This window comes from Diadema antillarum, unplaced genomic scaffold, assembly GCF_040938485.1.
Source record: "Diadema antillarum isolate AM-2024a unplaced genomic scaffold, OU_Dant_1.0 scf00000035, whole genome shotgun sequence".
Taxonomy (NCBI): Eukaryota; Metazoa; Echinodermata; class Echinoidea; order Diadematoida; family Diadematidae; genus Diadema; species Diadema antillarum.
In genome coordinates this window covers 3,076,280-3,089,877 of record NW_027270924.1, presented here as the reverse complement: position 1 = coordinate 3,089,877, position 13,598 = coordinate 3,076,280, and the positions used below count along the sequence as shown (strand labels likewise).

Sequence of the window (13,598 nt, the reverse complement as noted above, 5' to 3'; positions counted from 1 at the left end):
GCAAAATTGCAATAGAGCGGACATGATTGTAGAATACGATGCTGATACTCTCGTTTTGACAACTTTTGTTTTCCCTCACTAGGCCCTTGTCTGATGAAAAATGAAAATGTATCTTCCGTAACGAAAGCGTCATTGAAAGCTCGTAAAGATTGTTAAGGAGAGTTGAATTAAAGCCGTCATGTACAGGAAATGAGATATCAACATAGATCATGTGTATTCGTCACTCATGCACAGAATGAACCTGACAGCAGTAATTCCGTGCACATGAAGAGAAAATATCAATTTATGAGTCCAAGGTACCGGAGTGTTTTCTTTTCATTTCGGTTAACATGGGGCGAAAGGCAGAAAGACAAACATTGTAATGAGTATGCTTTGCGTAGGGAACTACGTTTCATGCCTTCGAAGGCTACCTTCTTTATCTTCTTCTTCTTCTTCACTGCCTTATTACCACCATTTATGCTTTTTCATCATCATCATGTCTTATTTTTCTTCACCCTCTTTATCATCATCATCATCTTCTCGAATATTCGATGTAAATCGATGATCTATTTGAAAAGTCTTCCCCTTCTTCTTTTTCCCCTTCTTTTTCCTTTCCTCCTCCTCCTCCTCCTTCTTCTTCTTCTTCTTCTTCTTCTTCTTCTTCTTCGTCTTCTAGGGGAGGGGGAGGGGGAGGAAGATCTGCCCGTCAGTGACAAGAAAGCTCGATAGGGTTTGATTAAATAAGTTCACTTGTCATACGGAACCACCAGTGCGCCGTAACGTCCCAATTTGGTCGGATGAAAAATCAATTAGTAAATGTCGATACGCATTACGCACTCAGCCTTCTCATCAAGCCACCCCAGTTCATTTAACACTCGCGACGCGGGCACGCCGTACCGCACGTAAATCGTAGTGGATACGCACTGGTATACTGTACACGCTGTCATAGAGAATGGCGCGGGGGGGGGGGGGTAGACGTAGGACGTCACTCAAACATGGAATAGACACACGATGATTCTACCAATATATACTGGTGATAATTTTGAATGATTTGTGGGGGGGGGGGTCCATAGATGATTAGCCTCAGTGCATGCCAGGATTGGCAATCTTCAAAATGTTCTATAGAAGATATAAAGATATGGGAAAGTCTCTCAGATTGATGAAGCAACATGCCTGGATTCCTTCGACATCTACTCTGGATACTTATGTCTCACGAACAGCTAGGGTTTTGCTTTTTTTTTTTTTGGGGGGGGGGTAGATTTCCTATTAATCTTTCGAGGCAGCAAGAGGAATAGCATGTCAAAAACGATAACAAAAACAATAACAAAACACCCTGAGCTTCAAATGTGCCAAATGTACTCAGTGGAAAGAAAAGATAAGATTAAAGAGTAAGGCGATCATAAGGAAAAGGGAAAAAAATACTTCGATTGTTTCCCTTTTTTTTCAAACAAAATAACATTTTCAAAATAGCATCCAAAATCATATTGATCGAACGTCTTTTCAGTCCATTTTACTTGTAAATCGTTAACGTCACATGTTATAAGCTATTGATTACACTATCGATGTGAACATATCACAGGGTTTACATTCAGAATGGGATGTTTTCACTAGATGGAAACTTCAACGTCTGGAACTACGACTACGAAGAACCTGACATTTTCGACGTGCTAGTAATACTGTCCTTGATAGCGTGCAGTTATCATACACATGCATGCATGCATGCATGCAAAGGTGCACCCTTTTTCAGTGGTATTTATTTCATTTCCATTCAAATAATATGATTACAAAATATCTAAACTGTTCTTTCCTGTATAAGGTAACAAAGTATTCGCATAATTTTGAGACAATTTAACAAATATATGTCAGTCATGTGCACACACACACACACACAGAGACACGTAAACGGAAGAAAGAATAAGGTAAAAAGAAAATTGAGCTCTTGAGGTGACAAAACATCAAAATTATCTCACTTTGCATATATATAACAAATCTCCTAATCTAATTTTCAATGTAAAAAATACAGCTTTTAATTCTATTTTATGTATTTCATTTATTCATTTTCATTTTCAGAAATGCATGCATATCATGCAAAAAAGAAACATTGATATTCTACAGATATCGCAATGCAATATAAACACAAATGATTGAAAAGCCTATCTATGAAAAAAAAATGTGTGACATTAACTAAATAATGTTTAAAAAATGAAAATAGAGGGAAAATTCAAAAGCAGAGCTTGTAATATGCTTTCCCCTCAAAACCATTATTGATAAGGAACAATGTGATGGGAGAGAAACGTATACCGGTATCATGTATAAAATGACAGTACATCGGACATTGCCGACAAAACTAAAAACCCTTCAAAGCCCTTTACAAAATTGCCTTCTTGCAATAAGGAATGGGGGGTGGGATGAGAAGGAGTCACGAGTTGACTGACAGAACAAAACATTATTAATGTAATCTAAGCCGATGTTTCTGCATACTTTGACGTCAATTTGATGTTGTCTTGCGAAAACATTGCGAAAATCAAAAACTCCCTTTTCTCTCCCCTGAAAAATCCATGATTTCGAGAGAAGGATGACTCGTCACCCTGATGGGAACGCATGATGACTGGGGAGGCCGCCATGACGATGTTTCGTCACAAACGAGTTACGAGGACACTTTGATTAACTCGACATCGATTCTGCATCACAATCTCACGGGCATGATCATCTCAGGAGAACAGAGATTTTTCTAACAGCCGTCTAAATATATACCATGCCCTCAGGGCCACAGATCAAGCAGTGATCAGATTTATCCTCAAGTTTATCTCGGTAATCCGTATATCTATCAGTCTTAACCCACACACAAGATTTGGATTTGCATTCACCGAGAGCCCGTTTATTTCTTTATTCATTTATTTACATGCTTATTTATGTACGCATGTATCTTTGCCTCTGTTTGCTATATTCATTAGCTATTCATTCAATCAAGTAGTGATTTATGAGCTTATCTTGATTGTGATTACGTATTGATACATTAATTTGATTCCTCTATTCAGCAATTTATACATTTATCCTTTATTCTTAATATTATTGCCTTCCTAAATAAAAACACGACATTAAAAGGAATATCAACATGCATCAAACGTCAATCAAGCCAGAAACTATTAGTATAATTATTTGAATATTAGTATAATTTGAATTCATGAACAAAAGATTATTATTGAATTATGTGGTACATTCTTAAAAATCTATATGAGAAACCGTGGTCAAGCGCCCTACAATGATTTATGTTCGTTAAGCATGTTGCCAATCTTTATTTTGAATGTTGTGAATCCTTTTTTTTCCTTAGATTTTGCAGTAAGCAATTGCACACATAAACACACACGCACGCACACACACACACAGACACACACACACACATATACATGGGAGCAATGTTCATATCTCCAAGTATATCGTGTAATGCTAGTGTTCACATTGTCGTTTCCACCGCGTCTAAGGTAAAGGCATCAGTCGGTGCTTTACACCTGTGTTCTGCGTTAGGTTCCAGCACTTTGACGTCATCCGTTAAAAATGTAAATTTAGGAACATAATGTAGGCCAGATTGCGATAATTTCCGGGGGTTTTTTTTCAGCAAAGAACTAGAGCACGCCCTTAGAAATCTAGGCAAGATATTGAAAATCAACACTAAACATATTATGATATACACAGATATATGCGTGTATTTATAAGTGCGTATGTGATAAATACATATCAGGAAAAACAGAAATACAGGAAATAACAAAAGAAGCCATTGAGAGAGGTGGAGCGGAAAAAAAAAACATCCTGGGAATGAGGGAGAAGCAGTTTGATCGTACAAACGATGATTTGAACAACAAAAGTCTTTGGGGCGGACATATGGGGAGAAGGCATAAAAGGGATCGAGATAAACCGTTGGAATCAATCCTTTGACGTAGCAGTCAGGTAAAGATAGAACGAAAGATAGAAAACAAAATATCGACCAGAAGAAGTAATTACAGAGGAGAGCACATAATACTGTTTTCATTCATCTTCATTTTTTTTCTTAATATCATTGACTTTAAGAGAAAGAACAATAATAGCAGTTACTCAAAGGAAGCAAAAAGTAGATATCTGAACAAACCCATTCCGTATATTCCTTTCAATGCTACCGGCGAATATTTCATAATGATAAAAATAGGGGTAAAGAAATATTTTGAACCATACGCACTTTGATTTGGTTTGGACTGAAAATAACAGTTTCGCTCGAACCAATAACCACTCATCTTTTGCAGCGCAGTGATAAGCTTCGGGTGACTAATAAGAAAGCCCTGGTTTAGGTATATGGTTTGATTTTGGTTGGTTTCTGTATTTTTTTTTCCGTCCAAATTGTAATGAAATCACAAATGCAATACAAAGAAAGCAAATTTCAAAATAAAAATGGTTGATAGACAAGATGACATAATCAAATTTCATATCCTAGAGATCTTGTAGTTTTGGGGGTTTTGTTTTTTTGGGTTTTTTTACGTACACAAACTACCATTTTGTCACGGAGCATTTGCAGCAGGAGGCTGCATTTGAGGTAAGAAAGATTAATCTTATCTGACAAGAAAAAGAAGGAACATTCAGGTTGATGGACAGACGCCGAGATGGGTGGAAATGGAGGACGAGGCTGGAAGAATGTATTTTCTCGCTCTATGTTACGTTATCTAACTGCGAACTAGAAAAGATTTTCTTCGAAGTTCTGTATTAAGATTTCATTAACATGTGCAAGTAAAAGTGTGCGAGGGGCTTTCAATATCCGGTTGGTGCCTGGCTTATATAGAAAGAGGGAAGAAAATTGTTATTACGGGTGGCGCACACACTGGCAAAACGCATCTGTTGTCATTTCTTTTTATTTTCCCCCTTCCCTCCCCTCTTTCCCTACTGCTTTCCGTTCACAATTTCCTCGTTTATTTTTCGTACCACATCTACTGAGTATGTTACTGGACAAGAGTGCGGGCAGATGGACATGTATTATCGCGTTCCGTATCCACGCATGGGAAATGACAGAAGGCAACACTGGTGTAGAGCCAAATGGAAAGTGATGGGTTATTACATACATCTCTCCTCTGTCTGTATGTACGTATATCTGTTTGTCTGTCTGTCTGTCTGTCTGTCTTTTTCTCTCTCTCCTTCTTTGACATTAAATAATACACCATTTTCTTCCTATTACATTGATAACACCAGCAGAGCACTTAACGCGGGGCACCTTTAGACGAAATAAAAAGAACATTTAAAGCGTGACACTTCATGCGACATGTGTTTTCTCCAATCTGTATACTTTGAAAGTATTTCCCTAATTTTGCATTCTCTTTCAAAAGCACCATAAATTTTGGGATATTTCATAGCTCTTATGGTTATGGAACGTCAATTAGTGTCTGTCAAATTTCGTAGTGAACCACCTGCGCGTTTATCATTATGCCTGAAAGTTGTCTCTGAATTCAGGAATCTTCTTAACTAATTTTTCTTGTCTTCCTTCAGCAACTGAAGCAGCTCTTAAGTTTTTTCATCCCGGAAACGTCAAGATTCAGACTTAGGGTTACGCTGTGCTCGTGTACACAGATGATCTGTGCAGCTGTTAGTTCAAAGAACAAAAAAATATGAGCAGCTATTATTCCATTATCTTCTAACAAACACCTCTTCAAAGTTTTAGCATGTTTGAAATAAAACAAATCATACAGGGGGAAAAAATTAGATTTATAAGCTTTTAGGTATGCATTAACGAGGTGCGCATGATGTATACCAACACCGGTACGGACCAACAACCGCCGTGATTACAAGATGCATTTTGGTCCGTCAGGCATCACGTGATTTGTAGACGCCAGGAGGAGCCTATTTCCGCTTCGTCGCAAAAGCTTACTTTGGCCTCCATCAAAAATTTATGAATTGTCACTTCTCTGTTAGCAATAATTCCGTGTTTTCTAACGCCGTGTACATGGGGATTTAAGGAAAGGAAGAAGGGGAAAAAAGATAAAGCGCTGCGAGCCAGAAACTGTGGGGTTTGTTATGATAACGTCAACTCTCATTACTGGCGGCATGCTCACTGGGTACACGTTGAGGGTATCTCTTGGTGTATGGGGACAGCATGGAAATTGCTCGCATAACTTGCTTTCATATTATCTTTCAATATGGGTTCATTAGCGTGGTCCCGTGGTAATACATAGTGCCATACTCTGTGTTTATCACGTGCGAAGGTCTTGGTTCCATTTTTTTTTTCGCCCACCTTACCAATATTGACTCGTTTCTCCTGGGAGTATACCCTCCCAGGTATGACGCCAGCTAGTCTTGCAAGAAATTGTTGGAGAAGAGTCGGGTGTTTTCGTCATTGACAGATAATTAGCGCCGTGGAGTCGACTAGAGTTACACCTCCACGAGGAATGATAAATATACCAGACAACTGACATGGGAGAACTTTGGGAGACGGCGCTGCAAGGCAGGAAACGTGTCATTTTACTTACCGTCACGTGATGAAGCCCGACTGGCCTGCAGGAAGTGATAATATTTACAGGGAAAAAAAATATGTCTATTTATTGACGACGATATGAAATAAAGATCCGGATTCGAGTCGAAACACTTCTACAAGCTCCTGTTCAGTGTTGGTGGCTGTTACTGTCTTACGATCCGACAAACTAGGAACGGGGCGCAATGTTGGTAGTTAGTGAAATAGTTCAGTTAGTTGCCGACACACTGAAAGTCAAAGAGAGAAAACTTTGCTCGTCCTTCCCGGCATTGAGTAGAAAAACTTGCTCCTGTAATGCTTCGATAACAATCCACGCGTTTTTTCGTCGAAGCTGAAAAAACTGTCATAACAGACTACTCTATTGCCACCATAGAAGAATGAAGTCCGCTTTCAAAATGACGAGCCGGGAGAATCTGTCCAGTGTCCATACAAGAAGCAGGAACCAGCGGAAATTTCGTGTCTGTCGTTTGCCACTCTTTTTGGTCAAATCCAAGTGCATCATCCCCTTACTGTAGCCACTTGTGTGCCTAATTGAGCTGGATATTATTCTACACTAAGTAGTGAAGGGCGCCAGCTACGACACCTACCCCTGATTGATTGCACTTGAACTTGGTGGGATTGGCACGTAGACGAATATGGAGTGCGGGACAAGTCTCTTAAAAATTCTCTATAAAAGCTTACATTCAGAGACATTTGAATAATGAGAACACACACACACACACACACACACACACACACACACACACACACACACGCACAAACGAACACACATGCATCCACACACACGCAACTAGTAGAGACTTGCTCCAGAACAACACTCATTCCCAGTAATAGTATCACTCGTCCTTTCATCACATACACTGTATTATAAGGACTCTTAAAACAACAACAAAGAACTTACGAACCCTATCTATCGCATGTTCTTTTAAACCACAGAAAAAAAATGACGCTGGAGAGCAAAAGACTGATTAAATTGACCCTGAGTATAATGTATTTCCTCACTCAACATAATGAGCAATATCATTACCATGACATGCACAGAAAGACCTCTGCAATGATTGTCCCCATGTGAATGTCATCTTCTATCCAATTTCAGCCCACACTAAACGGTTCAATGAAACAAAAGACAATTTGCATCCGGGAAATATCTTGCTTGGATGTTCCGTTACGAGTCATGAAAGAATAGTTTGTCACCAATAAAATATGTTGTTGTTTGCAAACGAATCTCGTGAAATGGTTAATTTCGACAAGTATTTTCCTGTCACTTTCGCAGTTTTAGTTCGTTTCATTTCTCCACTGACTTGTCATGCTTTTACTGTATTAACCCTTTCTAGCCCAATGAGTCAAAAAGTATGCACAAATCTCGCACACAAACCTATGGACAGAAATTATTATGGCATACAAGGGTCAATCAAATCATTGTGACAAAATCGAAAATTGTCACATCAAAATAATTTTATACAAGAGTACTCAAAAGACAAAGATACAATAACGTGTATAATATACACACAATTCATTTTATACTAGAAGGTACATGTGGATTAGACCGTTATGAATAAGCACTTCGTTTGACTGGGATAACGGTCTTTGTGCAGTATGATATTGAGAAAAAAAACTCGCTTATCTTTAACTGAAGATTCAAAACACACACGCATCACATGCATAGAGCACAGAATTTCTGAGTATTTTCAATATCATCTGGCCGAGGGGGAGAACAAAAGGGAATATAACAAGACACAAATGAATTCACCGGACAAAGAAGGGGATTCTAGTACATGAATAGGGAAAATCTGGGAGAAGAGAAGCTATAGTATATAAGGCTTATGCTTAAAACAGAATTTGATGCAATCGTGGACAGACTGAACTCTGGAAAACTCATGAAAACAAGATTATACAATGACAGCAAGAGAAAATATTAAGCAAAGGCTTGTATTAATCGACATGTTTGTTAAACTATAGATCAGCTGTTGCGATCTTACAAATTTCATTTCTTAGAGGGAGACAAATTGCAGAAACTTCAAACCTCAAGAGTATACAATTTAAGGACTTTTGGAGGAAGAACTGAACATGTGACAAACTCGAAAATGTATTACTGTCAAACAAAGCCGCCCCTATAATGTCGACATTAGAGCCGTTGTTTGGAAAACGTATTTGCAGAATGAGGGAGGGGAGAGAGATAGATAGAAGGATAAGGAGAAAAGGTGAGGGAGAAACAGAGGGAACGGGAGGGGAGGGGGAGGGGAAGGGGAGGAGAGGAGAGGTAGAGGGAGGGGGAGATGAACTCTTACAACAAACTGAGTTCTATGTTCGTCGGTTTGGGTTCTCAAAGCCGCCTGCCTATATAGTCCGTAATGTTAATTTCAGACAAAAGTGGCAATCTTTTCGACAGAAAAAATAATAAAAACAAATAAACAGACAAACAGAACAAAACAACCGTAAAACATAGTAGACATACCGAAACCACTTCAACCAATTGATTGATCCTCGGCAGAAGCAATTTTCAAAAGTCTTAAGTTACATTTTCAAGACCTAAAAAAGTTCCTGACGCAAGTTCTCGCCGAAATACTTTCAGTCTACTTTGAAGTCCTGATTTCTGTAAGCCGCTTCATCTTTTCAATTAATTCATCGGTGGTCCATTTCATTCTCTCTTTTTTTCACATCTTCAAAAGAAACATACATGTAATGACACATTAACGGAACAATAAGCTGTGTCATTTGTGGTCAGTGGTTATTATATCATGTCTGCACGTCTCATGTCGAGTAAAGCTTCCTCTGGTTTTGTCTGTGAGCCGTTACAAACTGGGGTGCTTTTCTGCACATTTTCTTGTTTGAATCTTTAAACTAGGGAAAAAACCTGCACGTCCATATAAATCTTCAATTTTCCTTATAAAACTATAGACAATTCGCTTATGTCATTTCCACCGTTTATTGTGCCTTGTGCTCTGTTTTGAGTCTCTTAATGTCACTGTCTTCGTCGCCGTCCTTGTATCTAACCGTCTTGTCACTTTTTGGATCCAGAAAATCTTTTCCCGCCAAATCGGGCACGTCCGAACACTCCATGATAGCACTGTCTGGTACCTGGATGTGAAAAGAAGAAATCGATAATTCTAATTTTAATTTTAATTTTGATTTTTAACCGAATAAACCCGGTAAGTACAAAGCCCGTTTGCCACAAACTGAACAAGAATCATTCTTGTAGTTACCATTATTCAATTACAGTTAACAAATTCCTTAAGGATACAATTAAGTTCCACTCATCGAACACCATCAAACGGTAACGAAGCTGGTGAATGATTGGTCCTCTCGCTATTGTAGTATTTTCCTTTTTGGTCAGATGTTCTTACAAACTTGTTTTTAGTGCGACATCAATCATGGTGAAGTTCTAACCCAGAAGAGTGGAACATGGGAGTTGCAAAGTCTTGACTAATCTTGTTTCTATTTTCGCGCTTTCCGAACCTACAGTAAACACTGGTAAATGTGCTGTACTCAGGCTCTGCACATTGTTCGGTATCATGTGACATGTACATTTCATGGCATTACGTAACTGTTTTGTGAAAATCAATATAACCTCGTTCGTACCGGAAAGGCTTTAGTACATAATGCTGTTCAATTAGTTGGGGTTTTTTTTCGGGGTCAAGTTTGTAGGTGTTGCTGAAAAAGAAAGAGAGCTGTCTTTTCTGACGATGCTAACAAGGTGACATACACTGATGTTAAAATGTAAAATTCAGAAGTGGATTATTTACACTTATAATGTCGCTACGATCAATATTCAGGCGGAAGAATTGAATCCCTTCAATCGAAAACATGATCGATCAGTTTTTTGACACAGCATGAATGTTTTCCTCGCATAACATCGCATATCCAATTATTCATCCCCAAAATTGACCACAGACTTTAACATGGTATTCCCGGTATACCCACGAGCAAATATTTAAAGACTAAACCTTTCCCGAATTACCAACGTCATGGGCGTGTACTGCGGGTGGTGGTGCACGATCACCGGGTCGTTGTCCTTGCGACTGTAGGCGAGGATGAAGGACCACCGACGTCGCTCGCTGCTGTTTGGGCTGCTGCAGTGGAGGAGGTTGGAGTGGAAGAAGATGGCGTCGCCGGGTCCCAGCTCGACGAAGGCGAGTCCGAGTCTCTTCTTGGCGTGCTCGACGCGCTCCAGATTCGCTCCCGTCTGCCCGCCAATCATCTCGTGGTCGACTCGGCCCATTTTGTGTGAACCAGGTATGACCTGTTAAGCGACATTGCTTACTCATGACACTCACGCTGAAGGAAATATTGATATAAATGATTTGCTGAATTCTTAACGAATGATGACGAAAACAGCAATCCCACATTATTGCATATATATGGGGGTGAGGATGTAAATATATATATATATATATATATATATATATATATACTGTATATATCCACACTTCTAAGTTATTCACGAATGGAAATTTGTCTTTTAGAGCAAAATCATTATATCACTCCTATAGTCGTTAAAACGGGGCAGGAGGAATATCATATCACACAAACTTTCGAGGTTTAAACAAGTATTACATATATGGTATTGTTTGTCACTCTGAAATCATCTCTGAGTTAATAATACAAAATATCATAACTATCATTATACAACAAGATAAAAGCCACACATAATATATAATACACTCGTATGTATACAAAAAACAACAGAAAGCAACGCCATTTTATGTTTTATATATATATATATATATATATATATATATATATATATATACAAATCATCATGGTATGAACCGTCTTACCTGCAAACAGCCGTTTTCTTTGTCGCATTTGTCCACTGCGACGAATGTAGAACTCATCATATCGGGAAAGAGACATCCGTTTTTATACCAGTACCTTCGAATAGTATTCATAGCAACAAGCTTGTATCATTTCTTTATATATCTGTACATGGTCATAAATATATGCAAAAAAAAAAAGAGAAGCTATTAGCAAATCTGTTCATCCCGTAATTATGCAAATACAATGTCTGATCCGTTGACTACATGGACGCATTTCGTTACATTTTATGTTAGATTTTGAATTACGGGATCATATTGATAACTTTTTTAACGTTAACGCATGCAAGGTCTAAAAAATGGTAATATCATTATTACATATAAAATTTATCAATTGCATCTCTATTTCTGATTTCACGAATTTATGCATTTATTCATTTGACACGAGTTGCCTGGTTGATATACTGCAGAAAGATCGGTGTAAGATGGGTGTTAAATCTAACACCGATCAAGTGTCAATAGAGGACCACACCCACAGGTGTAGAAAGTATGTTGTGATGGTGTTGAAAAGTGTTTGCCTTGCACTTCGCGGTGTTAATTTGACACTGTTGCTGGTGATATTTTGACACCACGCTGGTGTTAATTCGACACTGACACTACATGGTGTTGATTTGATATTGTTGCTTTAATGTCAGTGGTATATCACCCGTCCAGTGTCAATAGGAAACCACACCAACTGGTGTTATTGTGGTGTAAATGTGTTCACATTTTTTTCCCTAAAAAATCGAGCACTGTATCGGAAAGTTCGTGCTCCTCTTGTTGAAGTTCAAAATCAACAAGATACACAGCAACTAATAATTATCTATATATAAAAAAGGTGTTTTTTGTTTTATTTTGAAGTGACACCCGTGGTGCTAATTCAACACGCGACTTTTTGCGGTGTACCGTTGCCAACCATTGCTATCTACTTGGAGGTAAGCACAAAGTGTGTGTATACTGTTTCTCCTCCTTTTCGGGCTGGAGAATTTAAAAAAAAAAAAAAAACCTCAGCAGAGAACAGAAGATCTTTTCTTAGTAAAAACAGCAAAAGACGAAAAAAAATGAATAAAAAGATAGATAGATAGATAAATAATTAAAGAAGTAAATAAGTAACTACATTTCTATATTTGTAAGGTATTGATATGTCATAAAGATACACTTCAGATTAGTCGATCCCGCAGAGAGAAATGAAGTATATAACAAGACAACTTGCTCACCCGTAGTCTTGGTGCCAGACAAACCGTCCACCTGTCTTTGGTTCTTTCATAATCATCTTGGTATGGTAGTGATATATTTCTCCTCCCAACAACTGAAAAAAAAATGCACCGCAAACGTCAACTCGCTTAATCACATCATAGTTATCCTGTTAGATGCACGACAGGTTGCAATTGTCTTTCATATTGGCCTCATTAAAGTGTCTCTTATATAATGGTGAATAAGTTCCAGGTGATTTGAAAACAAAAATATTACGTGCTTATCTTTATGTACATATTATATTTGTGCATTTCGTATGTTTGTTTGTTTGTGTGTAGTTTTTTGGGGTTTTTTTTCTTCTGACAAGATGGCTGCCAAGGAATAGCTCATTCATCAGCTGCACGAGGCTGGTGTTCCATGGAGTCCAGTTGTGAATATGCCCAACATTGTGCAATCGTGTGTTACACGTGGAGTGGTCAAGGGTAAAAAGAATAGAAAATGAAAACTAGAAGCGAAAAGAAGGAGAAATACTGAAAAAAAATGAACAAAAACAACTGAAGAAGAAGAAATTCTGAGTTCCATTATACTCGTGACATTCATAGCATGGATTTTGAAGTGTATATGTGAAACATATTGCGCGGGAAAAATCAGACGACAGGAAAGACTGGTCTACCTTCTCGCTGACTCCACCGACTTTCTGCGACCTGGCGATCATGCCTGTGATGTCGTTGCCGGGGTGACTCCAGATGACCAGGCGAGTCTCCCTGCCGTGGCCGTCGTTCAGGGGATACGAGTGTTTTAATATCCCCTCGTCGTTTTCTAGGGCTCGTCGCAGCTTCTTCATCTCAGCTGCACCGAGCAGTGACCTGCGAACCAGGGGCCAGAAAAGTTCACAACCTCAGCCAACGCCAAACGTTGTTTCTGTTTAGTTATTGTTGTTTTTTCGTCCTCCATACTGACTCTACAGATTGCAATAACATTGAATGTGTCTACATGAATGTTGCTCTAAATGAAAGAGAATTGATTTCAGAGGCTAGATCAATCTCATGCCAAACAAAGATAATTAATGTTGAAGGCAGCAAGCACATTACGTGCAACAAATTTCACACTCAGTATTAAGAGAACAAAGGGCAACCTTACAGCTCGAATGA

General features: G+C 38.5%; 1 protein-coding gene across 1 annotated transcript; it reads right to left on the bottom strand.

Annotated features, from left to right (window-relative positions):
- Positions 1-9,231: 9,231 nt before the first annotated feature.
- LOC139743930 (L-proline trans-4-hydroxylase-like) lies at positions 9,232-13,303 on the bottom strand. Its single transcript, XM_071654402.1, has 5 exons — positions 13,121-13,303; positions 12,471-12,562; positions 11,239-11,332; positions 10,419-10,700; positions 9,232-9,538 (listed from the first exon to the last, which is right to left on the bottom strand). Exons 1-5 carry the CDS (start codon positions 13,289-13,291, stop codon positions 9,386-9,388), a joined length of 792 nt encoding a protein of 263 aa, XP_071510503.1. The 5' UTR covers positions 13,292-13,303; the 3' UTR covers positions 9,232-9,385.
- Between the last annotated feature and the right edge of the window lie 295 nt (positions 13,304-13,598).